The sequence below is a fragment of the Microtus oregoni genome, unplaced genomic scaffold (genome assembly GCF_018167655.1).
Source record: "Microtus oregoni isolate MIOR12 unplaced genomic scaffold, Mior012 000012F_ref0000307, whole genome shotgun sequence".
In the NCBI taxonomy this organism is placed as follows: Eukaryota; Metazoa; Chordata; class Mammalia; order Rodentia; family Cricetidae; genus Microtus; species Microtus oregoni.
Window position 1 is genome coordinate 49,966,364 of NW_024543071.1, and position 27,886 is coordinate 49,994,249.

Here is a 27,886-nt window from a genome sequence, read left to right on the forward strand (position 1 = left end):
CCAGAGCTTCCCTCCAAAGACGTCACACCAGGTAGCTACTGCAGCATCCTTCCGGTAAAATCCCCTGCTTGTGCTTTATTGTATGTTGTGAAAATAAGCCTAATTATAAAACAGTAGAATCTATGGATCAAACTTCAAACCCTCTAGCAAAAGAAGAGCCCGTAAGGCTGGATAGTCATTCAACTCATTGCTTCTGTTTCTTGTTTCTGGAACACATGATTCCAATGAAGCCCAAGGCTGCCAAGCCCACTCCAGTGATGCCTGCCACTTTGATGGCATCTGTGACCTGCAACAGAGAAAGAGGTGAGTCAGGCTCTGTGTCAAGAATGTGGGAGCCGGGCGGTGGTGGCACACGCCTTTAATCCCAGCACTCGGGAGGCAGAGGCAGGCAGATCTCTGTGAGTTCGAGACCAGCCTGGTCTACAGAGCTAGTTCCAGGACAGGCTCCAAAGCCACAGAGAAACCCTGTCTCGAAAAACCAAAAAAAAAAAAAAAAAAAAAAAGAATGTGGGAGCAGGGTCGCTCAGCTCACGGCACCTCATATGCTCCCTTCACTTCCAGTGACCAAACTCGAGAGCCAACAAATACTGCCAGGGTCAATGGGAAAAGAGGACCGGGAGGGAAAGGAATGGACAGAACCAGCTGGCCTGGAATTTACCCAGACCCAAAATGGTAGCCTGAATTGAGCCCTGGACTATTTACGTCTTTGTAAGGCATCTATGGAAGGGGCAGTGAGGTGACAGCAGGGGCTGAAGATCCTGGCCAACCGATGGCGAGTGCAAAGTCAGGAAGAAATTGCAATTGAGAAATCAAAAAAGTCTGACCTCCATGACACAAAGACCTCCTTCACACCCTGTTTCCAGTGTCTGGGCCTACCGGGTATGGAGTGTTCCCTTTAAAGGGTTGGGGTTTTATTGCTTTTGCTGACTGCTAGTTTTTTCTTTTGGAATCAGGGTCTTTCTATGTAGAACACTGAACTCAAGATCCTCCTGCCTTGGCCTCCTAAGCACCAGGGTTAAAGACATGAAGCTACGACACATGATCCGCCCAGCAACCAGAGTCAAAGCAGAGTGGCCCCTATTCCACAGTCCTTTTTGTCATCTTTTATATTTTAAGAAAAGGTCTCGTGTAGCCCAGGCTGGCCTCAAACTTGAGCTCAGTACATGGTGAAGTGTCTTAGAGTTTCTATTGTGTGATAAAACACCCTGACCAACAGCACCTTGTAGAGAAAAGCGTTTATTTTATCCTACACTTCCAGGTAACACTCCACCATTGAGGGGAGTCGGGAAACACAGGCAGGGCAGGAACTTATGCAGAGGCCATGGAGGAAAGCTGCTTATGGGCTTGCTTCTCACACGTGGCTTACTTAGCCTCCTTTCTTAGCACCTGGCACCACCAGCCCAGGGGTGGTAATACCTACAATGAAATAGGCCTTCCCCCATCAATTATCAATAAAGAAAATGCACCACGAATTTGCAAACAGGACAATCTAGTGGGGGCATCTTCTCAGTTGAAGTTCCCTCATTCCAAAATGACTCTAAGCTTGTGTCAAGTTGATAAAACCTAGCCAGCACACCAAGGATAACCTAAAACTCCTGGTCCTCCTGCCTCCGCCAACCATGTGTTACAAGGGTGAGCCACAGAACCTGATTCTCTGTTCTTAAATTCCGCTAGGAATGGCAGTGATACCGTGCAGGTGTGAGCAGAACTGACTCGTGCTGCCGTCGAGCAGGAAAGGAAAGCATTGCAAAAGAGGGAGGTGCGGGGAAAGCGGAAGTTTGTCAACTCTCACTCTCCTCAAATCCAACTGAAGTAAAAGAGTTTGCCTGTGTGGGAGAGGGATGCACGGTAGAGCACTAGCCTACCAGGGAAAGACACTGAGTTCAATCCCCAGCGCCCTTTTGGGGCATTTCTTTCTAGTTGTGAGCCTAGTCTTGGTGGCAGAGCCATCCCTAGCCCTGGAGGCCTTTGTTTTAAGCAGAATTCAACAAGGACAGAGAAGCTGAGGAGTAAACCTACTTGGAGAAAGAAACTCCTGAAAGGGTCAGACAGACAAGCCAAGGTTCCTCTGGGAGTGAACAGGAGAGAACACTTCTGCCAGTTCCCTGGATCTCCTCCCTCACCTTAGCAGAGACCTGAATGTTTGTTCTCTGGACCAAGTAAAACAAGAGCTTAGAAGGTCTACAAGTGTAGAACATGCAAGGTTGTATCATACCACAAACAGGACATTGAGTGACTATGAGCATGTTCAATACGAGTCTCCCAGACCCTCTCTTGCTGCTCTCGGGATATCATCCTCCAACCAACCCTGGAAAACGTTTCCAGAGAATCTGACCATGACAAGTAGAAACAATGGAAGATTTGGGTACGGAGGACTCTCAAGCAGTGCACAACGAACTCAACGTTAATGAGCCCCTGGCCTCAACCCCATTCATTGGCTTCTTACCTGGTGCCTATCTTCTGTATCCCCTGTCTTCCCTCATTGCTGACCTTCTAGTTTGGAAGGAAGTTTGAATGGCGCTATCAATCAGAGGTCTGACTGCTTGCTGGCTAGCCTGCTGAATAGCCTCGAACCATGGTGTTATGGGGCTACTTTGCTAAGTATGTAGCTGGGGAGATGGATCAGTGGGTAACGTGCTTACCTTATAAACACAAGGACCTAAGTTTGTTCTCCAGAACCCTGTAAAAAGCCAGGTGTGGGGCATACATTTATAATCCCAGTGCTGGGAGATGAGACAAGCTGATCCCTGGGGCTTGCTGGTCAGTCAGCCCAGCCCAGGTGACAAATTCCAAGCCAGGGAGAAATCTTATCTTTTCCCTTGTTTGTTTATTTGTTTATTTTTTTTTTTAAAAGAGGGACAGTGCCTAAGAAAGAAATGACACTGGAGGTTGACCATTTGCCTTTACACACACACACACACACACACACAACATTCCTATCTAGTGTTTTCCTTGCTGTTCTATATCAGCAGGGGTAAAATGGTCTGCTGTTGATGGAGGAGGAGCAACATGAACCTCATTCTTTTCTGAAGCTCAGAGTACGAGAACAATAACAAAATAATGCTGATATCACTGATTCGGACAAAAGATACTTTGTCAAGACACACAACAACGACTCCCGCTGTTCATGGTAACACTTTGTACACAAAGGCACTGATCAGTATATAAATACAGTATCTAGTTAGACCTGGATGACAAAGTGGTACAGTCAAATCACACATACATACATACATACATACATACATACATACATACATACACTTTTATATATGTACTTAACAACATGTTATAATAGTTTGGGACAGGTTACATATGAGTAATTTAAACTTTTATTTAGGTAGACTGAGTTCTTCCCGCTGGTTAGAAATCCCTCCCTTATCTGAGAAAATTAACACTTATCCAAAACTTCCTGAAGGTTAAGGTGTCACAGCCAACATCGTGCTGCAGGTCCTGTTTCTGTTTGCTAAAAGAATGCTTTCACAGACCAAAGTTATTGTTATTTGCATTGCCTGTGTTTTTATTGCTATCTGCCAAATGTTTGAACCTTATTTTTGCTGCAAAGCTCTCTGTTCCTGCAATTTCTATCCCCATAAACATGCCTAACTAAATTCCCTTTAATGACTAAGGAGCTCAGAGGCCTCTAACAGATGGCCGCATAAACAGAAGTCATAATGCTGCTTCTTGTGTGGAGTGCCGCGTGTGAACCTTTCACACTTTTAAAGGCACCATTTCTTAGTAAACAAGGAATACCTAGGGCACTAATGAGGCGCACCTCTGGCTGTGACTCTGAAGGCATTTCCAGAGACAGTTAACATGGAGGCGATTGCGCTGAGTGTGAGGAGCACCCTTGCATTCGCTGGAATCCTGAAGAAAGCACCTTGAGCTCCAGCATCCCCTTTCCTCTGCTTCCGGACCAGCCCAAGTCCCACCAGTGGCCTCCCACGGTCACACCTGCCCCGCTGTGATGGTGGTCGCCCTTCACCTCAGCCAAAACAAACTTCCCTCCTTCAGGTGCAGCTGGTGGTAAGAAAAGCAGTTAAAGTGGTTATTGTGGAAAGGATGCCACCCAAAGGGAGCAAACCAAGAAAGCTAAGGATGTGAGAGCCAGGCCCTGCTTCCTTTCCCTCAGAATTAGGCCGTACCCCCTGCAGCTCTGAGACAGAATTAGTGAGGAGCCTTCCTATGGCCTCGAACTCTCTCTACCCCTTGAAAGTGCAGGGGTCGGATGAATTTATGGTCTTTCCTAGTGCCTGCCTTGGTTCCCTTGGCATGCAGGCAAGGTCAAGTAGGTCACGTGGTGTGGAGCTTCACACACACCCCTGAAAGCCTGTAAGACAAAGATGCTTGCTCCCTTTGCTCTCAGGAGCTGGAGGGAACAGTTCAGGAGCTGTGGGAGAGAGCTGCCTGGTAGAGCACTAGCCTACCAGGAAAAGACACTGAGTTCAATCCCCAGCACCATTTTGGGGCATTTCTTTCTAGTTGTGAGCCTAGTCTTGGTGGCAGAGCCATCCCTAGGCCTGGAGGCATTTGTTTTAAGCAGAATTCAACAAGGACAGAGAAGCTGAGGAGTAAACCTACTTGGAGAAAGAAACTCCTGAAAGGGTCAGACAGACAAGCCAAGGTTCCTCTGGGAGTGAACATTTCCACCAGTTCCCTGGATCTCCTCCCTCACCCTAGCAGAGACCTGAATGTTTGTTCTCTGGACCAAGTAAAACAAGAGCTTTGAAGGTCTACAAGTGTAGAACATGCAAGGTTGTATCATACCACAAACAGGAGTGACTATGAGCATGTTCAATACGAGTCTCCCAGACCTCTCAGCCCCACTACTGCCCCTCATGGTTGCATGCTGTTCTAGCACCCCTGCTCTAGCAAACTCTCCCTTCAAAACTCCATGAAACTCCATGGTGCAGTCAGCAGCACATGGCCCCATCTCTCCTAAAGCTCTCACATCTCAGCCTGATCATTGGCTGCCTGGGGTTGGGAGGCTCTCGTTCTCTCTCCTAACAAAGCTTTTCTGAAGGATCGCTTTATGTCAGTTCCTTTCCAGGAACTCATCTCCTTTCTTCTAACAGATAAAAGTTAGTGTGGGAGAGAAGCACCAGGGTTCCTCAGTGGCTCATGACCATCAGGATAAATAGGAGTCAGCAACGAATGTTTCTTACTGCGCATATCAGTGTGTATTTCCCTCTGTGTGTGTATCTGTCCATGTGTATTTGTCTACGTATGTGCAGTGTGTGTGTGTGTGTGTGTGTGTGTGTGTGTGTGTGTGCTTTGCTGGTTATTGAACCCAGGGTCTTTAACCTTTATGCCAATAGACAGACTGGGTACTGTTATTCCCCAGATCCCTTCTATCATGGCATCATTTTCTAGTTTTCTTTTTTGTTAATGCTTTATTTTGTTTTGTTTTTTGAGACAAGGTTTCTTTGTGTAGCCCTGGCTGTCCTGAAACTAACTATCTCTCTCTCTCTCTCTCTCTCTCTCTCTCTCTCTCTCTCTCTCGATCAGGCTGGCCTTGAACTCACAGAGATCCACCTGCCTCTGCCTCCTGAGTGCTGGGATTAAAGACGTGTGCCACCACTGCAATTGCAGTCACCCAAGAACTAATGGCATTCCTCTTGTATCCCTGCCTGCTTCCTGCCCCAGAGGGGCTGTTCTATGAAGCCAGACTGTGACTCAGACCCTTGGGAGTGCTCAGGAAATGCTGACAATATCGCCTTCCTCCTTCACTTAGCAATAATGTGCAGCTCCTCTATGTCAATCGCCCTTGGCAGGGATATATCAAGTAGCTGCTGAATAATCAGCTAATTGAAGAAAGAACTCAGGCTGCCCATTGGACGATACCTAATGTCTCACTGTAGACAAGAGACCAAACAACCAGAACACGCAGTACAAGAGAAAGTGTGAAAACAGTATGATACAAGCGACCACTACAGGCATTAGGAGAGAAAGCCGAGACTGTCCCTGTCAGCAAATGCTTCCCCATCCAAGTCACAGTAGCCCAGAATGGCCAGCAACCAAAGGCCTGGATGAGCCAAGCAAGAAGAAAGAGCAAGCTTCAGACTGTCTCTGCAACTGTAATGTATCAGCTTCCTTTTCTGAGTCAGCCCTGTGTGGAGCATAAAAATTCTCCTCTCTAATTCACATGAAATCCTCTGAGATAAGTTCTCATAGGTTCTATATTAAGGGGGGGGGGGAAGCCTGACTAAATCTGTCATTCAAGATCACACAGCTAGTAAAAGACAGGGCCCAAAGAGCCAGAGAGGGTGTGGTTAGCTCAATAATAGAGGGCCTACCTGTCATAGGCAAGCCCCTGGGTTCAATCCCTAGCACTGGAAGAAGGGTTCAAGTCTATTTGACTACAGGAGTCCCTGCTCTCCATCACCACATTAGCCAAGTAGAAAGAGAAAGGACTTTGAAACACAGATCTTAATTTCTCACCCATGCAAAGCCAAACATGGTAGCACTTGCCTGGGATCCCAGCACTGGCAAGCTAAATTGAGAAGGCTAAGGGGTTCAAGGCCAGGAGTCTTGAAAGAGAAAATGGACAAACGGAAGGGCCTCCTCTTGGATAAAGACAGTTATAGCCTGCTAAGTGAGGCTGGTTAGATGAGCCCACACACCAACTCTCTCTGCCCCTCACCAACACAGCTGCATCACACTGCCGGGAAAACAGCACAAGTCTGAAGACTCAAAAAGATTTTTTTGGGTGAAATGAATGGCCATAGCCAGATGACTTTTTCTAGACGCTTCTATTTCCTCATCTACAAAATGGGGCTAACAGAGCTGCCTCCAAGGCTTGAAGAGCATCATCACAGGGGTGGACTGGTCGTCACTACCCTATGTGCTGATCTGCACTGCCATCTCGCCTGCCTGACTCCCCACCCTGCGCATGACACTCGGGGACAGGAAACATAACACGTAGGCTATTTTTTTCTTTAAAATTTATTTATGCCGGGCAGTGGTGGCGCACGCCTTTAATCCCAGCACTCGGGAGGCAGAGGCAGGCGGATCTCTGTGAGTTCGAGGCTAGCCTGGTCTACAAGAGCTAGTTCCAGGACAGGAACCAAAAGCTACGGAGAAACCCTGTCTCAAAAAATCAAAAAAATTTTTTTATTTATTATGTACATAGTGTTCTCCCTGCACACCAGAAGAGGGCACCAAATTTCATCACAGATGATTATGAGCCAACACGTGGTTGCTGGGAATTGAACTCAGGACCTCTGAAAGAGTAGCCAGTGCTCTTAACCGCTGAGCCACCTCTCCAACACAGCCCACACCTGGGCTATTTTTGTCTTGTTTATAACTCTGTCTCCACCTACACTCACATCCAGTCACTGTCATCTGGGGAAACGACGTGGTACCTAAAGTCAGGTGCAGGGGCTAAGGACGTACCTGGTCACTGCGGGAAACTCCATAACGGAGTTCGTTCACAAAGTGCTCACAGTTCTCACTGGTCAGCTTGTAGAGCACCTCCTGTCCCACCTGCTCCTCAGCACGCTTAACGATCTTGTATGCAGGCAGTGGGGTATATTCACCGTCATGTTTGTTGTTGACCCGGTACTTGTCCTTCCCGGCCACATCACAAAGCAGTTCTTTCTTCACTATGGCCTTGTCAGTCAAAGCAGACATGATGCTGGCTGCCCCAGCTCCTGCAATTTCACCTGTGGATTCACAAAGAACAGAGGAGTTATTCAGTGCTAGTCCGCAGATGGGCATCCAGGCTTAGCACCATCCACAAAGAATGAGCAGGATGGACACAATTTATGCCACAATTTACTGTGATGCTTTAGTGGTACAGGGCTAGTAAGGGTGGTGGTCAGTTGAGGGATAAGATAATGGCTCACTCTATAATCCAGGCTGGTCTAACCTGGAACTACCATGTTATGTAGTCCAACCTGGTGTCAAACTCTCAACAACTTCCTTCCTCTGCAATCCATATGCTGGGATGATGGGCATATACCATCACCCCTGGCTACTGGGATGATGGACATGCATCATCATCACCCTGGCTACTGGAGTGTTTCTTTAGCCAAGAGAAGCTGGTCCTTGGCATTGTAACCAGTTCTTGACTCTACAACAATGTGCTAGGACCTCCTCATCTTCCTGGGAAAAGAGCATATAACCTATTGATTTCATCTGGGCTACAATTCCTTGACCTCACCAGGCTCATGGCCTCAAGAAGAGAAGTTGGTTGATGTGGGATTACCCTCTGCATACTGTGAATATTACCATTGGTTAATAAAGAATCTGTTTTGGTCAATGGCTTAGCAGAGTAAAACCAGGCAGGAAATCTGAATAGAGAGCACTCGGGAGGCAGAGGCAGGCGGATCTCTGTGAGTTTGAGACCAGCCTGGTCTACAGAGCTAGTTCCAGGACAGGCTCCAAAGCCCCAGAGAAACCCTGTCTCGAAAAACCAAAAAAAAAAAAAAAAAGAAATCTGAACAGAGATAGATATATAGAGAGAGAAGGCATCAAAGAGATGTCATGTAGCTGCCGAAGGAGAAAGACATGGCCAGAACCTTATCAGTAGTCAACAGCCTCGTGGTGATACACAAATTAATAGAAATGGGTTAATTTAAGATGTAAGAGTTAGTTAAAAAGAAGCCTGAATTAATAGGCCAAACAGTGTTGTAATTAATATAGTTTTGTGTGGTTATTTGGGCCTGAGTGGCAAGGAAATAAATCCGCAGTCACTGCTATCCCATTGGTCTTCTAGATTCCCACCTTTCCAGGAAAAAAAGGGACCAAAACTCTCCAGCTGCTCCCCCAAAGAGACCCAGAGGATGTGGCAGCCAAAGTCCACAGGTGAGAAGAGACAATAATGGAGTGACTCGAAGAGGAGGAACTTGGGTTCTGTAGAACCAGGCTGAGGCAGTCAGGGGCAGCTGACATATCACAGAGCCTGGGTCTCTTAACCCAATGGCCTATACCCTGGGGAATGAGCATGCACTGGGTATGATGGCTGGAAAGGAGCTATAGCCTGAAGAAGTAGATCCAGGACCCCATGGAGCATCCCAAGACTGGTTCCCTGTCAGGAACAGGGCCCTCTGGGTAAAGAAACAGAACCTCAGTAACCAGGACAGGACCAGTCTTTAAATGAGACACTGGGAGAGCATCAAGCAATGGCAGAAAGGAAAAGAGCAGAGGCCAAGTAATATTTCTTCCATGAAGTTCAGCCACAGAATAGGCTGAACTCTTCCAATATATAAAACACTTGAACTGGGCGTGGTGAGATACTCCCTTGAACCCAAAACTTATGAGACAGGCAGGCAGACCTTTATGAGTTCAAGGGCAGCCTCGTTTACATACATGATGAACCAGCCTAACTCCATTTTAAGATCAGAAGTCATTTTAGTACAAGGTCAAAATAAGTTCATTCCTGTTTTCTGTAAAACTTGGGTTTGACCATGTATTGATTCATTTTCTGGAATTTGACATGGTCTACACCCTACATTCTGACTCCATCCTAAGAAGATAAGATATTCTGCCAAATAACATTAAAATGTTCAGCCAAAAGTGGATGGATCTAGAAAACATCATTTTGAGTGAGGTAACCCAGACCCAGAAAGAGAATTATCATATGTACTCACTCATAAGTGGTTTTTAAACGTAAAGCAAAGAAAACCAGCCTACAAATCTCAACCCCAGAGAACTTAGATAACAATGAGGACTCTAAGACATATATGGATCTAATCCACATTGGAAGTAGTAAAAGATAAGATCTCCTGAGTAAATTGGGAGCATGGGGACCATGGGGAAGGGTTGAAAGGGAGGAGAGAGGCAGGGAGGGGAGCAGAGAAAAATGTAGAGCTCAATAAAATCAATTTCTAAAAAAACTAGTCACAGGACAAGCTCCAAAGCTAAAGAGAAACCCTGTCTAGAAAAAACAAATAAATAAATAAAAATAATTTTTTAAAAATGTTCTGTCAACTTCTTTCATAACCAAATCCCTCTTGAAAGCTCCCAACCCTTAAAAGCCTTGCAGCTTTGGGGGTTATATAAACGCCACTGTCTCCTGTGTTCAATGCTATTTTCTCAAATCCAACTTTAGGGCGATGACCCTATCTGGCAGAAAACAAAATTTGCTTAATTTTTTTTAAATATTTATTTATTTATTTATTTATTTATTTATTATGTATACAATATTCTGTCTGTATGCCTGAAGGCCAGAAGAGGGCACCAGACCTCTTTACAGATGGTTGTGAGCCACCATGTGGTTGCTGGGAATTGAACTCAGGACCTTTGGAAGAGCAGGCAATGCTCTTAACCACTGAGCCATCTCTCCAGCCCCCAAAATTTGCTTAATTTGATCAAAGAATTTGGGTAATTATCTTTACTCTTTGGAGGGATTAACATAAGGAATTCTAGACCATGTAGGATGACACAGTGAGACCCTATCTTTTGTTTTGTTTTGAAACAGGATCCATGTAGCTCTCTCTACCTGTCCTGGAACACTCTATGTAGAACAGGCCTTGAACTCATACACAGAGATCTGCTGTTTTAACTTCACCACAGTAGCTGTGCCTTAATCTACTGCTATTTCAGCCAGCAATTGTGAATCCACAGTTACTGGCCCGTTTCTCTGGCCTGGTTGCTCAGACTGCAGCCTGGCAGGAATTCTGTTTCTGTAGGCACCAGCTCTGCCACTAACAGTAGCTTTCACTAAATCTCTATCATTCTATTTATTAAAAAGTTTTGAGATTCAAAGGCTGGGGCGAAAACCTGCTAGCTCAGAAGGTTGAGTGGCAACCAGCTTACCTTCTCTCCTGTGGGTGTCTCCCAAAGAGTGTGCAACATTCTGCTCCACCAAACAAAACAGTCATGCCACTCCAAATCCCTCCCTACTCCTTCCAGTGCATCTATCTCTTCCAGATGCTCTCTGATGCTGTCTGATCATTTTCTATCAACTAGTTGCTAACTCAGCCTCCTGACCCAAAATTAATTTTATTTAATGCAAATGCAAACTCTGATTGAATATCCCCCAACAGAGATCTCTCTGCCTCTGCCTCCTGAGGGCTGGTATTAAAGGAGTGCACTACTACACTCACCCATCCATGAGACCCTGTCTTTAAAAAATAAAAACTAGAAAACAGTTATGTATAGCTGTCTACAGCAGATCTGAAATAAGACTGGGCCTATCAACAGTCACCCATGGATTGGGGAAGGACTCACAGGTCTCTACCCTCCCTGCTGAACTATTGACTATTGGTGGATCTAGGGGCAGGGCCATCTTGTATTCTGTTGTGTACCTGATAAACCCACCAGGCTCCATCAGATAGTTCCAAACCAAGGGTCATGGTGTGGGACAATTCTGTATTCTGTCAATTACATTTTAAATAAATGCTGATTGGCCAGTAGCCAGGCAGGAAGTATAGGTGGGACAACCAGACAGGAAGTAGAGGTGGGTCAATGAGAATAGGAGTATTCTGGGAAGGAGGAAGCCCATTCCTCCCCAGTGCTGCCCAGACATGGAAGAAGGAAGATGTGACCTACCCCGCTGAAAAAGGTACCAAACCATGTGGCTAATATAGATAAGAATAATGGGCTAATATATGTTAAAAGAGCTAATATGAAGCCTGAGCAAATGGGCCAATCAGTCTATCATTAATATAGACCTCTGTGTGATTTTCTTTGGGATTTACAGTCTGTAGGAACTGAGCAGGACAGAAACCCCAACAAGCAGCCCCTCATGTTACAGGGTCACACAGAGGACCCTGTTAAACCAATGGGTCTCAACAAAAAAGGCATACATGTGGGAAAGGGATTTGTAGGGAAGAGTGATGAGGATGGGGCCTGAGAGGGTGGGGTGTTAGTCAGGATGCACTTTGTACATGATGAAACTGTCTAAGAACAAATTCAATAAAAAATTATAAAGAAGGAAAACACCTCAGCCTCTCTACAAAGACCCCTGTGTGGTACAGCACCAAAGGGGAAAGGCTTCCCCAGTGGAAGTATCACAGCTCTGAGGGAGGAGATTTCCCCCAGTGGAGGTGTTACAGCTCTGAGGGAGGAGGCTCCCCCAGTGGAAGTATCACAGCTCTGAGGAGAAGGCTTCCCCAGTGGAAGTGTCACAGCTCTGAGGAGAAGGCTTCCCCAGTGGAAGTGTCACAGCTCTGAGGAGAAGGCTTCCCCAGTGGAAGTGTCACAGCTCTGAGGGGAAAGTATTCTGGCAGTCAGAAGCCAAGGAATACCACAAAGTCACAACGCACAACAAACCTCATGCAAGAGACTTATTGGGAAGGAAAAACCCAGGAGGGTGGCCGCTTTGCTCCTGCAAGAAGCAGCAGAGAACTGAACAGAAGACAGGGTTTATAAAGGCTTTTTTGCGGGGATGGAGGTTGTCAGGGTGGAGACATTTCCAGTCCTGAGATTGTGCTTTTTACCCTGTAGGGCTGACCTTGGCAACCTACATCGGAGGCACTGGTTCCAGCTTTTACAGCCCTTAGAGTGTTCTGTGGGCAGAGCCTGGCAGTTGTAGGTCCTCAGGGGCAGGGCCTGCCTATTCACAGGCCTTGAGGGGCTGACACCCTGGGGTCTAAGGAAAAGCTCAGAACCCATCCTGACACATCAGATTGCCCTCACATGAACTTAGAAACAAATGGTTAATCAAGGAGCACCCAGGAACAACCTGTTACCCACAGCTCCACACATCCTTTCCCAGTCCCTAGGTCCAGCACAATAAAGACCCTGGTGTTCTTACTTGGGGGAGCCAGGTGGATCACATATCCATCACCGACATAGACGGCCCAATGGCTGTATATAGGACGGAAAATCTCAATCAGGTCTCCAGGCTTTGGTTCTGGCTGCAAAACCAAGAACACGACTATTAGTGATGACGTGAAACCTTGAGAGCAGGGCAGGCTCAGTTAAGGAGGTACAGCCCCTATGTCCCATCAATCAGTTCCAGTAGGCAGGCCCATGTGGATGCAGGCCCTGCAAGTATGATGCTGGCTTGCCTCACAAGGCCATGATCCAGGCCTGCAGGAAAGATACCATCCCCCACACCCACCCACATATGCCATGATTAAAAACTGCAAAATGGGGGCTGGAGAGATGTCTCGGCAGTTAAGAGTGCTTACTGCTCTCGCAGAGGACCCGGGGTTAGGTTCCCAGTACCCACATGGTGGCTCACAACCATCTGTAACTCCAGTTGCCAGGGTATACTATGTCCTCTTCTGACCTCCACAGATACTGATGAAGGTGTTACACATGCATACATGGTGTAGGAGGTCCTTCTGTTTGTGTATTGCTTTCATTGGTAAATGAATAAAGAAACTGCCTTGGCCTTTTGATAGGGCAGAACTTAGGTAGGTGGGGAAAACAGAACTGAATGCTGGGAGGAAGAAAGCAGAGTGAAGGAGAGAAGCCATGGATCCTCCGCCTGAGATGGATGCTGGTTAGAATTTTACCTGGTAAGCCACTGCCACATGTAGATACATAGATTACTAGAAATGGGTTAAATTAAGATATAAAAACTAGCCAATAAGAAACTAGAGCTAATGGGCCAAGCAGTATTTTAATGAATACAATTTCTGTGTGGTTATTTCGGGGCTAAGCTAGACAGGAGGCTGGGATGAACAAGCAGGCTTCTCCTTACAACACATACATCCATGTAAAACACGAATACACATAAAAATAAATCTAAGAAAGAAACCTATAATATGCACGATACTGGAAATCTGATCAAAAGTACATTGCTCAGGTCACAGGCTCTAGTAGGGGATCCACTACCATTGTTTTGATAAATGGACAGACACACCGTCAAACTTCCTTCCAAATACTTGTGTTTATACACATAGAGGCTCCTTCTGCTGCAGGCAAAAGTCAATGCAGAGACTCATAACTTGGCAAAGTGCTGAGAATAAGCAGCTATTGAGTGCTCAGCTCTGATGGGACATCTACGTCACCACCGACCGACCCACCCAAGGTTCAGGAAAATTGGCAGAAGAACCAGAGGATGGAGAAGAGTGCTGATGTCTTCTGGACGTGACATGGCTGTAGCACCCAGGATCACTGCAGCTATGGTCACCTGTATGAGACTTACACAAGAGCAAGAGACCAGACCAGTCAGTATTCCAGCAGGTAACACTAGTTGGATTCAGCGGGTTACCAAAACCAGAGAAGAGAGACAGAAGAGGCAGAGAGAAGGAACATGAAGGTGAGAAGGGGTTACGCTGGAATGGCCAGGTGAAGTCAGAGGCGGATTATGATCAAGATACATTGTGTACATGTATGCAATTAATTATTAAAGAACAAATAAAAAGACACTCTTTAATAACTGTAAACCTAAGCCGGGTGATGGTGGCGCACGCCTTTAATCCCAGGACTTGGGAGGCAGAGGCAGGCGGATCTCTGTGAGTTTGAGGCCAGCCTGGTCTAGAAGAGCTAGTTCCAGGACAGGCACCAAAGCTATAGAGAAACCCCATCTTGAAAAATAAAAAAATAAAAAAAAAAAACTGTGAACCTAAAAGGTCTTCTCATTAGCTTTGTCTTCTTAGTGCTCTTGCTACAAATATTACTTACTGAACTCCGGCTCAAGGTGCAATGTTAAGGCAAGAATATCAAGAATTCCAGACTAGGGTGAAGGAATGGCTCAGCAGTTAAGAACACTGACTGCTCTTCCAGAGGATCCAGATAAAATTCCCAGCACCCACAAGGTGACTTACAACTGTCTAACTCCAGTCCAGGGAGACCTAAACCCTTTTCTGCCCTCTCTCAGGCACCAGGCACCCACATGGTACACAGACATACATGCAGCCAAAAATACCCATACACGTAAAATAAGTAAATAGTTTTTAAATGACTTCTAAGCTAACCTGGACCACATAATGAGACTCTGTCTCAAACCTCCTTCTTCACTCTCCCTACTCCCCTCCACACCTTACTGCAATAACAAAAATGCATTTAAAATGTAACAGTCCAGCCTGCAAAATATTCAGTTATTTACAAAATAATGAGTTAAAGGTCATATCTCCAAAACTATACACTGTACAAATTTCTTTATATGACATTCCAAAGTAGGCATAAATATAGGACAGGAAACTGGTCAGCAGTCCTAAGGGGCTGGGTGAGGACAGGCACCATAGGAAAGGAACATGGGGATATTAGGTTATTAAACTGTGCTCTTCTGCAGTTTCCTGACCTTTTTAGTTTCTTCCTTGTATACAATGTAGTGTAATCACATTCCCCACCCCCACTACCCTCTCTTGTCCCCTCCCTCCTCTTCCCAGAGGACCCCCTTTATAGCCCCAGCTAGTCATTTCCTATTATATAGATATATATGTAATTTATTTATTTTAGATTTATTTTTTATGTATGAAGGTGCTTTGTCTGCGTGTATGCTTGTAGACCAGAGGGGAGTATCAGATTGTGAGCTGCCATGTGGGTGCTGGGAATTGAACCCAGGTCCTCTGGAAGAACAGCCAGTGCTCTTAAGGGCTGAGCCATCTCTGCAGCCCTGTTATTTCCCATTTTCATGTCTCCATTTTGTGCAGGTGCCATACAAGGGTTCACAGCTACTGTATGATCAAGACATGCATGATGCAGTGGCCAAGTCCTATTCAGAAGACAGTGCCCCGAAACACTCTTCCCCATCCTCTGGCTTTTTCTGTCTTTCCACCCCTCTGCCTCAGTATTTCCTGGTCCTGTGAGGGACGTAGCTATCCCATTAGGACTGAGCACCAGCAGTCCTTATCCTCCACGCTTCGACCAGTTCTGCATCTCTTTCTTCCTTGACTTAAGGCTGTGAGTGGATCTGCTCTGTCTTCCATTAGAGCAAGGGTTCACTTGTGCTTATCAAAATGGAGGTACACACTTTAAAAGGTGAATTATATAATAAATTTGGGGTTTTGAGGCAGGGTCTCACTTAGCCCAGGCTTGCCTGAACTTGCTATGTAGCAGAGGACAACCTTGTATTGGTTTCCTACACCCACCTCCCAAGAGATAGAATTTCTGGTGCGCATCACTGCAGCTGGCCCTCTTCATTCTGTTTTAGCTGAAGTTATTACCTTTCCCATATTATTTCCTGGTTAAATTACACATTAATTTTTAAATTTAAAAGTAAAAGTTAGCTGAGTGTAGCGCCACACACCTTTAATACCAGTACTTGGACAGTAGAGTCAGGAGGACCTCTGTGAGTTCAAGGTCAGCCTGGTCTACTGAGGGAGACCCTGTTCCAAAAGCAAACTGAAGCCAGAGGAAGCAATAAAGAGCTAGAGTGACTGGGTGGTTAAGAGCAGCCACTGCTCCTGCTAACAACCCAGTTCCAGCGAGCAGCACCCGCATAAGGCTGCTCCCAAGTGCCTGTAACTCCAGCTCCAGGATCTGACCCTCTTCTGGGCTCTGACCTGCAACTTCAGAAGGCTTTGTGAAGGCTTCGTCAACAGAGGACTCGCAACAGAGAAAGGGTGGCCTGCTAATTGAAAGTGTTGTGGACTGAAAGATAGCTCAGTAAGCAAAGTGCTTGCTTTGTTTGACATCCATTTGATCCTCTCTAGAATCCACATGAAAAGTCAGCCGTGGTCATCAATGTGTGTTTACAGTCCCAGCACTGGTAAGGAGTTCTTGCAGGTCGCCCAAGTTTGGTTCCGAGTATGCAAATCAGGCAGTTCACAGTCACCTGTAACCCTGGCCTCCTCAGGCATCTGCACTCCTGCCACAAAGACACACAGACACAGACACATATATGCACACACAGACACACTTAAAAATGAAATAAATCTCTTAAAAATAACCTAAAGTGTTTGTTTTCTAACCTTGTACAGAAGAAAAAAACGCCAATCTGATGGACCAGCTTGATTCCATCTTAAAGTTAAAAGACTATTTTGTTATAAGGTCAAAATAAGTTCATTTCTGTTTTCTGCAAAATTCAAGTTAACCATGTTTTTAACCTGTTTCTGGAATTTGGTATACTCCCCACCCTGTGAAGTTTGACTCACACCTCAGAGACAGACTCTAGCCTGGTAAGATAAGATGTTCTGGCTGGGCAGTGGTTGCAAATGCCTTTAATTCCAGCACTTGGGAGGCAGAGGCAGGCGGATCTCTGTGAGTTCAAGGCTAGCCTGGTCTACAATTGCTAGGACTATACAGTTAAAAGTTCTGTCTCAAAAAGACAAAAAAAGAAAAAAGTTTTGAGGAACTTTGACAAAATGTACCCTCCTATAACTAAGCAGGATTATGATTATCTATCACCAAGGACTGCCTCTGATCCTTCTGTGAGCTGCCGTTGCTCACTTTCAGTGTTGGATGGCCCCCAGAAGCACCTTCAGCTCCCAGGTAGCTTGGGCAGTGTTCCTGGCCACCCAGACCAGATTATGTATAGTCTACCCTGGGCAGAGGCAACATCCAATCTGCCCCTATGGACGAAGGTTTGTATGTTCCGAACGGGCAAAGTGGCCAAGCCCTAGTCATAGCAAAGAAGACTCTCTAGAAACCCCTGTCTGTGGACAAAAAGCCCTCCAAAAATCCTGTCCTACAGGCCTCTCAGGAGGACCCTGTCCTTGCCCCATGCCTCCCCTTTATCTCTACTGCCCCCACCTCTCCTGAGCCTATTACCTCCTCCTGCTTCTCCCTCACCTCAGCCTCTCCAGCACTCACCCTACTCATCTACTCCCTCTGTTCCAGCTGCTCCATGGAGCCACCTTTGGTCCTTTGCCCTCCCATATCTGTCCGGGAGGTCCCAATGGATAGCTAGATTCAGTTTCCTGGCCCTGACCAGCCTACAGCTCGTTTCCACTCCTATCCCCAAGCAGAAGCAACTCCAGATTCAGCTTCCTCCCCTTGGCCAACAGGTGACTTCAGTTTCCATTTCTGTGTGTGAAACAGAAGGACTCCAGTCCCTGTCCTTCCTCTCTGCCAGGCACCTGAAGGATGATACCTATATGTTCCATTTCATTTGCTACAACGGATCCTTACAACTGGAAACCAGAATCCTCCTATCAGCAAAGACCCTAATTCTCTGATTTCCCTGATTAATTCTGTGTTGGTTTTTTTTAAAACCATCTCCTCACCTAGGATGAATGACTGCCAACAAATTCTCGGCACTCTCTTCGCAAAGGGAGAGAGAGCAAATCCTACCTAGCAGAAGCAGCTAAGGAGCTGACCAATTAAGCAGTCTTGATAATGATCTGAGAACAGCAGCTACTGACAAAGTTCTGTTCCGGAGACCAGACTGGGATTATGGGACAGAAGGAGACAGGAGGTCACCCTGAGTACCACCAGATTCCTCTGGAGGACCTGAGGTTGGCAGCTCACAAACCTACTAGTCTGTCTACAGAAGTCGATATAAAACAGGGCTTAGAAGAAGCATCTGGAGGCATGCCCACTATATATACTTCTCCAGGTAGGGAGGACTCAGGAAACCTCAAGGCAATTAACCTGACCTTTGTAATTCAGTTGGCCTCAGATGTACATGAGAAAAAAGCAAAAGATGGATGGGTTTGTAGGAAAGAATTGGTCAGAATCATTGCAAATAGCCCCAAAAGTATTTGACAATAGAGACAACAAGGAAGATTCTCTAGTGAAAATGAATCGTGCCACTGTGGCAGCACTGCAGGCTCCTGGCACTTCCAGCCCTGAATAAGCCACCTACAAGAAAAAGAAAGTGCCCTTACAAAAGTCCTGCCAGGAATTGGGACACTGGAAAAATGAATGACCTCGGTGGAAATGGGTTGGCCTCCTCAGCCATAGATAAACAGTCCTGACTCTGGAAGAACTGGGAGTGGGGACATAGCTCTTTCAATTTAGGCCCCCAGAAACCTATGATAACTTTCTCGATTGGGGACCAACCTGTAAACTTCTGGTAGACCTAGGAGCATCACTTTCTGTATTACTGAAACCCCTGAGACCCCTTGATAAAAGGAAAATGGAAGAACAGAGAACTACATGGGAAATTTAAAACTATAACTGGACCACCAAATGGACTGTGGTTTTTATTTTCACTCAGTGGAATCAGCAAATCTCTGCTATAAAAGGACCCACAGGGATCCCAGGAGCCCAACTGAATGCTGTTGTATTCTGCATAGGGAACATGGATTGGATTATCAGAAAGTCCTCTCAGATGCAGGAACAAGGCTGCCTTTTCCAGAATGGGGCTCAGGAAACCCTTAGCCATCACAGCACCCTGCACAGCACAGGCAGGGACAGTAACAAAGCTGAGACTATGCGCCCACAGGATTTCAGAACAAAGCACTTTTATTTCCCACAAAAGAGGGCTGTAGAGCAGCCGTTTTCCTTAGCCAGCGAATTGAGGAATTCTGGCCTCTGAAATTCATTTTGAAAAACAACCCCAACTACTGTATAAGGACCAAATTAAACATATCCTATATATATGTACATCAGATCACTGAAGAGAACAATATAGATTTACATAGACAGGTATAGAAACAATAATAAAAATTTCTTTCAAAAAAGCAAGCCAAAGCCAGACACGATGGTGCACGCCTTTAATCCCAGTATTTGGGAGGCAGAGGCAGGTGGATCTCTGTGAGTTTGAGGCAAATCTGATCTATGTACTGAGTTCTAGGACAGCCAGAGCTACATTTTTTTAAAAGGCAAGTTGAAGGCTGGGGATGTGGCTTAGCTGGTAGGGCACCAGTCTGGCATGTACAAAGCCATGGGTTCATTCCTCAGCACCCCATAAAACCCAGTGCAGTGGTGCCTGCCTGTAATCCCTGCATCTGGGAGGGAAGGCCAGAGGAACAGAAGTTTAAGATCAGCCTCAGTAAATTCGGAGGCCAGCTTGGGCTTCATGAGACCCAATCTCAAAAATGCCCCTCTCATCAAAAAATAAGTTGGAAGATATGACAGGGTCGAGGATGCCACTCAGGGGAAGGGCACTTGCTTAGCATGCCAAAGTCCTGGGTTTGATTGCCAGAAGCACCACCTCCCACTAAAAGACTACTATTCTATTACTGCTTAAATGTACATTTTTATGTACCTGGAATTAAAATGCATTATATATTATGCATGATCTGGGGAAAATATGCCAAACTATTGGTTACTCCCTACAGTGACTGATAGACATCTGGGGATTCACACTTTATTACTTGATTCTTTGAATATTTTTACTATGAATTATTTTAAAAATAAAATTTTTAAAGAGTTGAGTGTGAGAAAACACGTGTGTGTTGCATGTGTGTCTGTGAGTGTTCATGTGCCTGTGTGTTCATGTGTGTGTTCATGTGTGTATGTGTGTCTGTGTGGTGTATTGTGTGTGGTGTGTGTATCTATATGTGTGTGTGTCTGCATGTGTATACAAAGGCCAGATGCCAACATCAGAAGTCATCCTCAGGCAAATCCACCTTATTTTGAGACAAGGCCTCTCACTGACCCTGAAACTCACTGGTATAGCTAGGCTGGCAGGCCCTTGAGCTCCAAAGGTTCTTCTCTCCCCACCCTACCCCACCCCTAGCGCTGGGACTGCAAACATGTACCACGGGCCCCGCTTTTTATATGGATGCTGAGGATCTGAATTTAGACGTCCAGCACACACAGCAAGAGCTTTGCTGACTATGCCATATCTCCAATCCCAGTATTTAAAAAAGAAAATTTAAGTGAGAAGAAATGCTCACATGTTGAATATTCATTTTTTAAATTGGAAAATGGAGACACCGTCTGTTACCAAACCCTCATGAAATTGTCTTAATTAGGAGTATTAATTTTTATTGATTTTCTAGCTTTTAAAATTGTTTTAATAGTTGGGTAGTGATGTTGTATGCCTTTAATCCCAGCACTTGGGAAGCAGAGGCAGGCAGGTGGATCTCTGTGAGTTCAAAGCCAGCCTGGTCTACAGAGCGAATTCCAGGCAGCCAGGGCTACACAGAGAAACCCTGTCTTGAAACAAACAAACAAAAAAGTTTAAATAAATATGTACCTATGTTTTGGTTTTGGTTTTGTTTGATAGGAGGGTTAAATGCTTTTCTTTATTTTTATTTTTTATATTTTTTATAGATATCCACGTTTTGCCTATGTACCGTATACATTTCAGATGCCAGAAGAGGGCATTGGATTCCCTTCAACTGGAATTACAGGCAATTGTGAGCTTCTATATGGGTGCTGGAACCTGAGTCTTCTGCAAGAACAGCAAGTGCTCTTAGCATCTCAACAGTCTCTCCAGTCCCTATCTTTTTGTTTTGTTTTGTTTTGTTTTGTTTGTTGAGACATGATCTCACTTTGTAGTTCAAGATGATCACAGATTTACTATATAACTCAGGCTAGCCTCAAACTCATAGTAATCCTCCTGCCTCACCTTCTTGATGCTACAATTATACCACCTTGAAACTTGACAAAAATCAGTGGATTATAATCTGGAAAGATGAGTCAACAACACTTGCCATGCAAATCTGATGGCCTGAGTTCAGTCCCCAGACCCCATTATAGAAGGAAAGAATAGCTCCCATAGGTTGTCTGGTTTCCACACGTGTGCCACAGCACACAGGCTCAGAGAGAGGTGGGAGATGCGAGATAAAATAAATGTAAGATTTTAAATATTTACTTATAGTGTGGCCAGTGTAATAAAAGGCTACATCAGCAATACTGTTCCAAGGACAAAAACCATCGTTTCTGGACCAATGTGAAGTAAACTGCTTGCTTTGAACTGTTTAGAAATTGAAAAGCTGGAAACCCTCCTGGATATCTAACAACTGGGTTTAAACTGTCAGGAGGGATTGTTTTCACCAACAATTCATTTATTCTTTTGTGTTATTTACTCACACTTCCATTTATTTTTCCCCACTCAACCAACCAACGACCATTTAAATGTGCACAGCATTTAAGAACCTTAGCTTCCCGGGTGCTAGATTACGGGCGAGGCCCACTATGCCTGACTACTGATGGCTCTGTTTAACTCAAGCTAAGTTTAATTTTCAGGAACGGCACAGTGATTATGCTTAGGACTTTGTGCTTCAAACCATGGCTCAAATGCTTACTGTAGAGCACTGGACAAGTTTATCCAAACTCTCCCTGGGCCTTACTCTCCTCGGCCAAAAAATGAAGACAGTTATATATGGCATCTGATTCAGACTAAATAAGCCAGTAACTATAAAACACTGGGTGGAGAAGGAAATAGCTCAATAGAAAAAGCGTTTGCCGCACAAATACAAAGTTTGGCTTGATTCCAAAAACCCAGTTTAATAAAAAAAAAAAAAAAAAAAAAAAGCCAGGGGCCAGGTGTCAGGTTTGGTGGCAGCACACACCTTTGAGCCACTCCTCTGAGTTCAAGTCTAGTCTACAGGGTAAGTTCCAGGCCAACCAAAGCTACAGAGAGACCTTGCTGAAACAGAAAGCCACATTGGAATGAGTAAAAGCACTTGCTGTACAAATAACCCAAGTTCACCTGGGTGTCGTCCCTCGAAACCAAAAAGCCAGAAAGGGTGGCGTACAGTGAAGCCCAGCACTCCTGCAGCAAGGAGGGGGCAGAGAGGGAGAACATGCCCGAAGCTCATGGCCCAGCTACACTGCATAGTGGCAGAACCAAGAGAGACCCTGCCTCAAAAAGGCAAAAGTGAGAACTAATTCCTAAATGCACTTCTCTGATCTCCACGCAAGCAATTATAACATATAGCCAGCCAGGAAAGCCTACTTGGGATTTCCAGGCAAGCAAGAAATCTGCCCCTCCCCCCAAAAAAGATAGAGGCTAGAGAAATGCCTCAGTATTAAGAGCACTGGTTGCTCTTTCAGAAGACATGGGTTTGATTCCCAGAACCCACATGGCGGCTCACAACCATTGTAACTCAAGTCCCAGGGAATCAGGGGCTCTCCTCTGACTTTTGTGGGCACTGCATGCACATAGCATGCACATAGCATGCAGACATATAAGCAGTCAGAACACCCATATACATAAAGTAAAAAAATAAACTAAAAATGAAAGAGGGACAGCACCCAAGACTGGCCTCTGCCTCCCGATGCACGCAGCATACATGAACATATGCACGCTGTTTTATGATCACGACTCAGCACAGAGGGAGTGTTCTGGAATCAGCAGCTTCTGCTGCTGTAATGGGTGGGTGCTGTTAATCTGTTTTCATCCAGATACAGCGAGGGCACCGTGGCTCTTGTGAACTCCAGCCTGAGAGAATTCTCCCTGTTCCGGGAAACCACATGCCCCAGTGAATGTGAAAATACCTGACGGTGTCTTTCACTTTTGATGTCGAGTTAAAGGTCTGGGAGCTTGTGGAACACAAACAAACAAAGCCTGAGTCTTGCCAAGAATGGACTTTTCATGAGAAGTTGGGGGAGTTTCCATACAAAGGTTTTGAGAAAAGAAAATCTGTGAGACCTGGGGGCTGATCTGAGATGACTGGAACCCCAGAAAAACACCAGGCACCCTTAGAAACCGTTCAAACTTCTGGACTTAATCTCTGGGAACTCTCTGGTTAACCAGGACTGTTAATACCTACCCAGTACTGCTTGTGTAAGAAATAACTGTGATAGTGGCTGAACGCCGTAAAACCACTTAAACCTACAAGGAAAATGCTAGAGAGCCTGTGCTACAGGCTAGGTGGGGGAGGGGAGGGGGTGCAGAGGAAGTAGGAAGAGCCTGGCAGCCCTGGCTTCCTAGCCTTGGGTCCAGAAAAAAGGTAGATAAGACAGATCTGGCCTAACACGTTACCCTTCCCTCATGCCCCTGCCCAAGCCTCCTAGTCAGTCAGAGAGTGCCAGTGGCAACTCCAGCAGGCGTCCAGGCTCAGAAGCCCAAATGCCCCAAGCATCCTGCCCACCCAGGCTCTCCAGCACCAAACCCCAGGCCTATTCTCCTCCAGGGTAAACCTGGCCCCTTTGTGCCTTCCAAACTGCCCTACCCCCAACTCATACACCCCCATCAAACCCTACTGGGGCCTTCACAGGTTACCTGGAATCCAGGTAGCGGCCTCATTTTATAGATGAGAAAAAAAAGAGTTTCCAAGCTGGGAATGAACTTACCCAAGGCATCAGAGACTGTCCAGAAGCCATAGCAGGATTCTACCACAGATCTACCTGGATTCAAGTATCCATTGATAAAATAGGATATGAAAACATAAAAGAGCTGGGGGCGGGGGCCACGGGGAAGGCCTATCAGTCTCTCTTATTGTAGAGCCCCGGCTTCCACAGGAGCGTAGGAGCTCTCCTCTAAACTGAAACCAACTTCAAGGTCAAGTACTAGATAAGTGGGTAGCAGAGGAAACCTCAGGGCCTCCTCCCTCACAGCCTGCAGAAGAAGCTGTTCCCTCCTCCACGATCCCAGCCCAGTCTTTTTTTTTTTCTGTTCGGGTTTTGGATTTGATTTCTCATTGTTGGTGGTAGTTTGTTTTTTTTTTTGTTGTTGATGATAGTGCTGGTGGTAGTGGATTTTATTTATTTTTGAGATGGGGGGGGGTCTTGTTGTATTGACCAGCCTGGCCTCCAACTCTACATACCACCTCCCCAGTGGTAGAATTACGAGAGTGTGTGTGTGTGTGTGTGTGTGTGTGTGTGTGTGTGTGTGACCATGCCCAGTTCGCTAGCTCTCTTAGACAGAATGACTGTAATGAACGGCTGAGCTAGGGGAATGTGTGACCAGTTTCCAAGTGTATCCTATTATCTAGACCGGCCCAGCATGCTGAGGGGTGAGGACTGGATCTACTCCACCAGCATCCAGCCTGGCACTTACAGGGTCTCATCAGAGGCTGATGGCCTGGGGAGGGGACACTGTCTATTCCTCCAGTCCCTCCCAACTCCGGGGGTGAAGATGCAACTCTGCAGGAACAGAAGCCCCCACGACACTTGAGAAGCATCCTCTTCCCTCCCTTTCTTTGCACCCTAACCCTAACTCCACAGATTCCCCCAGATGTCAAGTTCAGATCAGAAAAGGGTCAGGCCTAGCTTAGTGGCCCTTGCCTTTACTCCCAGTGCCTGGTAGGCAGAGACCTGCGGATCTCTTTCAGTTCTGAGATCATCCTGGTCTACACAGTGGATTCTGGGACAGCCAGAACTACATAGATACTCCGTCTCAGAAAAGCAAAACAAGATAAGAAAGGAAGCAGGCCGTTCAGGGCTCTGGGCTCAGCACTGGAAGGTACATTCACATCACAGGACTTCGGTTTCAGTTTGCGTTTGAGTACTCACTTCCTGGAAACACACCCAAAGTTCAGCAAAACAGTGGTAGAAGATGAAAGCATCTTTCATCCAAACTTCCTACCTGGCTAGAAAGTTTAGGGCAGGGAGAGGCCTGGGCTGAACCCTCATGCCGCCCTCTTCCCCCAAGCCCTGCCGAGGTAGCTGCCTTGGTCTCTAGCCACAGTCTGCATTTTTAGTTCGGGTTTGGGTTTTGTTTTTTAAACTTTTTTCCTTTATTTTTATCTTATGTAAATGTGTGCTTTGACTGCACATTTGTCTATGCATCATATGTGTACAAGTGCTCTTAGATGCCAGCAAAGGGTGTCAGACCACATGGTACTGGAGTTACAGACGGCGGCTGGCTACCGTGTGTGTGCGCTGGGAATTGAATCCACATCCTCTGGAAAAGCACCCGGTGCACTTAACCACTGAGACCTGTCTTATTTTGTTTGAGTCAGGACTCCCTACATAGCCCAGGCTTGCCTCCAACTCTGCACCCTCTTGCATCAAGCTCCCAAGTGGTGGGATTGTGGGTGTGTGCCACCACGCCCGGCTTCACAGCCCTGCTGATGGGATAACTACAAATATTGAGCTGAGTGCAGGGAAAAGAATGATGAGTTTCCCTGCTCAGCCTGAGAGGAGAAGGATCATCAGGAAGATTTAATAACTTCTATGCAAGCCTCCAGTTGGTAAATATTTATTCCTTATTCTCTTAATTAAATAAAAATGCAGGGACGGTGAGATGGCTCCTCAAGGAAAGGAGATTGCTGCCAGGCCTGATGACCTAAGTCCACATCCCAGGACCCCAATAGTGAACAAGAAAACTAATTCCTGCAAGCTGTTCTCTGACCTCCACACGTTAGCCAAGGCCGATGCATGCCCCCAAAACACATAAGTTTAAAAACAGTTTGTGTATGTGCGTAAGTTAACTCAAACCCACACAACAGAAGCACACGTGCGTTCCTAATGTCTCAGCTGTAGTTTATGGTGCTGTGGTCTTGGGTCTTAACACCTGAAAGCGCAGCCTGGAACCAGACTCGTGTGACTGTTCTGGGACCTACTAACTTTTAAATGATATTTCACGCAAGGGAACAGAATGAATTCGAGCTTGATTAAAATCCACAACAAGTACTGAACTAGAACACAATCCCAACTGGGTTGTCTTCAAAAACCTACAGTCTGAACCAAGTCAGTAAAGCCCTTGTTAAAGTGAAGAAGACATTTGCCCAGTAAAGATCTCAAGAAAGATGCTGGGGCTGGGATGGGTCTCAGTAGGTAGAGAGCTTGCCTGGCATGCAGGAGAGTTTCAAAAAACCGAGTTTGGGGTACACACCTACAATTCCAGCACTTAAGAAGCGGAGGCAGGGGAATCAGAAATCCAAGCTTGTCCTCACTACAAGTTTGACACCAGCTTGACTTACCTAAGGCCTTGTCTCAACAAATAAACAACAAACAAAATAAATAAATAAACAAAAAATCAGAAAGAAAGGGGAAGGGGAATGGAGGGAAAAGGGAACGAAGGAGAAACAAGAGCTGGAATCTGCTGGCGGCAGGGATGGTCATGAAATGAGTCAGCTGAGGAGAGAAAAGCCCACTGCCAAGAGGGTTTAGCCTCCGGACTTTCCAGCCCAGGAATCTGCTCACGGTTCCTGATTTGATAGAAAGACCAAACCTCCAACGTGCCTACCTCTTCTGCCTTCTATTGAGCCTGTTTCAAGCAGGGTGGCTCTCCAACCTGCCCACTTCAGCAACTGCTGCCATCACTCAACAGCTGATACCTGATCCCAGCAGCAGAGAGAAGTGGGGCTTTCACTACAAAGATCCTCTTCAAAACAGCAAATCAGACCCCGAGAAGACAAGAGTCATTATAAAAACACTACCTCATCCCTGCCCCCCCTCGCCCCCTCCACCCCCCACCTCCACCCCCATACTTACTATGGGCGTTGGCATCTTCTTCACTGGTGTGGGGCTCAGCTTCAGCTCAGCAGCGGTGTGGATGTCTAAGGCACAGAGGGAGCAGAGCTTATTATGCCTCTAACAAGAAGCAAGGTCCCCAAGCCCTCAGGAGCAGGAGGCTTCTCGCAGGGCCCTCTAGGAACAACCCCCAAACTCTTCCAACTTTCTCGCCCACCTCTGCTTTGCTCTGCACTTGCCCTTGAACGGACAAACCCCTCGCCAGAGGCCAGGCGGCTCACCCGATCCCTGGACTCTGGCACTTGTTCTGGCCGGGCATTCGCGCGTCCCTGGCTGCTTTTCTCTGCCCCGGCGGGTGCCAGGTGGGTGGCAGCTACTCGCCTGACTTGTTTATGCCCGCGCAGCCGTTCTCCTGCTCCCAGACAGCTCGCGGGGACCCGCAGAGGCACCTGGGCTTTCTCACCTTTGCTTAGGTCCCAAAAGAAGCGCTCCACCCTCCTCAGGTCACGAGCGTGCAAGCGAGGCCAGCGCAATCAGGATCGGTTTAATGGCTGCAGAGTCCTGGCCCCGCCATGTCTCCCCGCCCACCTCCAGTGACAGGCTAATGAGAGCATCGCCAAGGGCCAGCCTGCTGCGTCCTCTGGGGTTCACTTAAATGCCTCCCTCCTGCTTCATGCCTGGCCACTCTGCTCCTCTGCCCCAGATCCCCCTGCCCCTAACAGCCTTCACACACTCCTCTATCCGTGCCTAATATGTAAGAACATGTCACATTACTTGTTATCTTTGTACACGAATCATACAGAAGGGTTATTTATGTCTTCCACTCGAGAGTGGGACACGTCTGTAATCCTAGCATTTGGGAAGCCGAGGAAGGAGAACTGTCATGAGTTCCAAGTTAGCC

The 27,886-nt window shown here is 46.3% G+C and overlaps 1 protein-coding gene across 5 annotated transcripts; it reads right to left on the reverse strand.

The window, feature by feature from the left end:
- Positions 1-22: 22 nt before the first annotated feature.
- LOC121454197 (phospholipase A and acyltransferase 3) lies at positions 23-27,607 on the reverse strand. Of its 5 annotated transcripts, none has more exons than XM_041661427.1 (5): positions 27,203-27,331; positions 27,007-27,071; positions 12,701-12,803; positions 7,393-7,661; positions 23-286 (listed from the first exon to the last, which is right to left on the reverse strand). In XM_041661427.1, exons 2-5 carry the CDS (start codon positions 27,019-27,021, stop codon positions 185-187), a joined length of 489 nt encoding a protein of 162 aa, XP_041517361.1. In that variant the 5' UTR covers positions 27,022-27,071; positions 27,203-27,331; the 3' UTR covers positions 23-184. The 5 variants fall into 5 exon arrangements, with proteins under 5 accessions (XP_041517361.1, XP_041517359.1, XP_041517360.1 ...); XM_041661426.1 differs by lacking the exon at positions 27,203-27,331 and adding an exon at positions 27,449-27,607 and having other exon boundaries at positions 24-286; XM_041661429.1 differs by lacking the exon at positions 27,203-27,331 and adding an exon at positions 27,367-27,419 and having other exon boundaries at positions 24-286.
- Between the last annotated feature and the right edge of the window lie 279 nt (positions 27,608-27,886).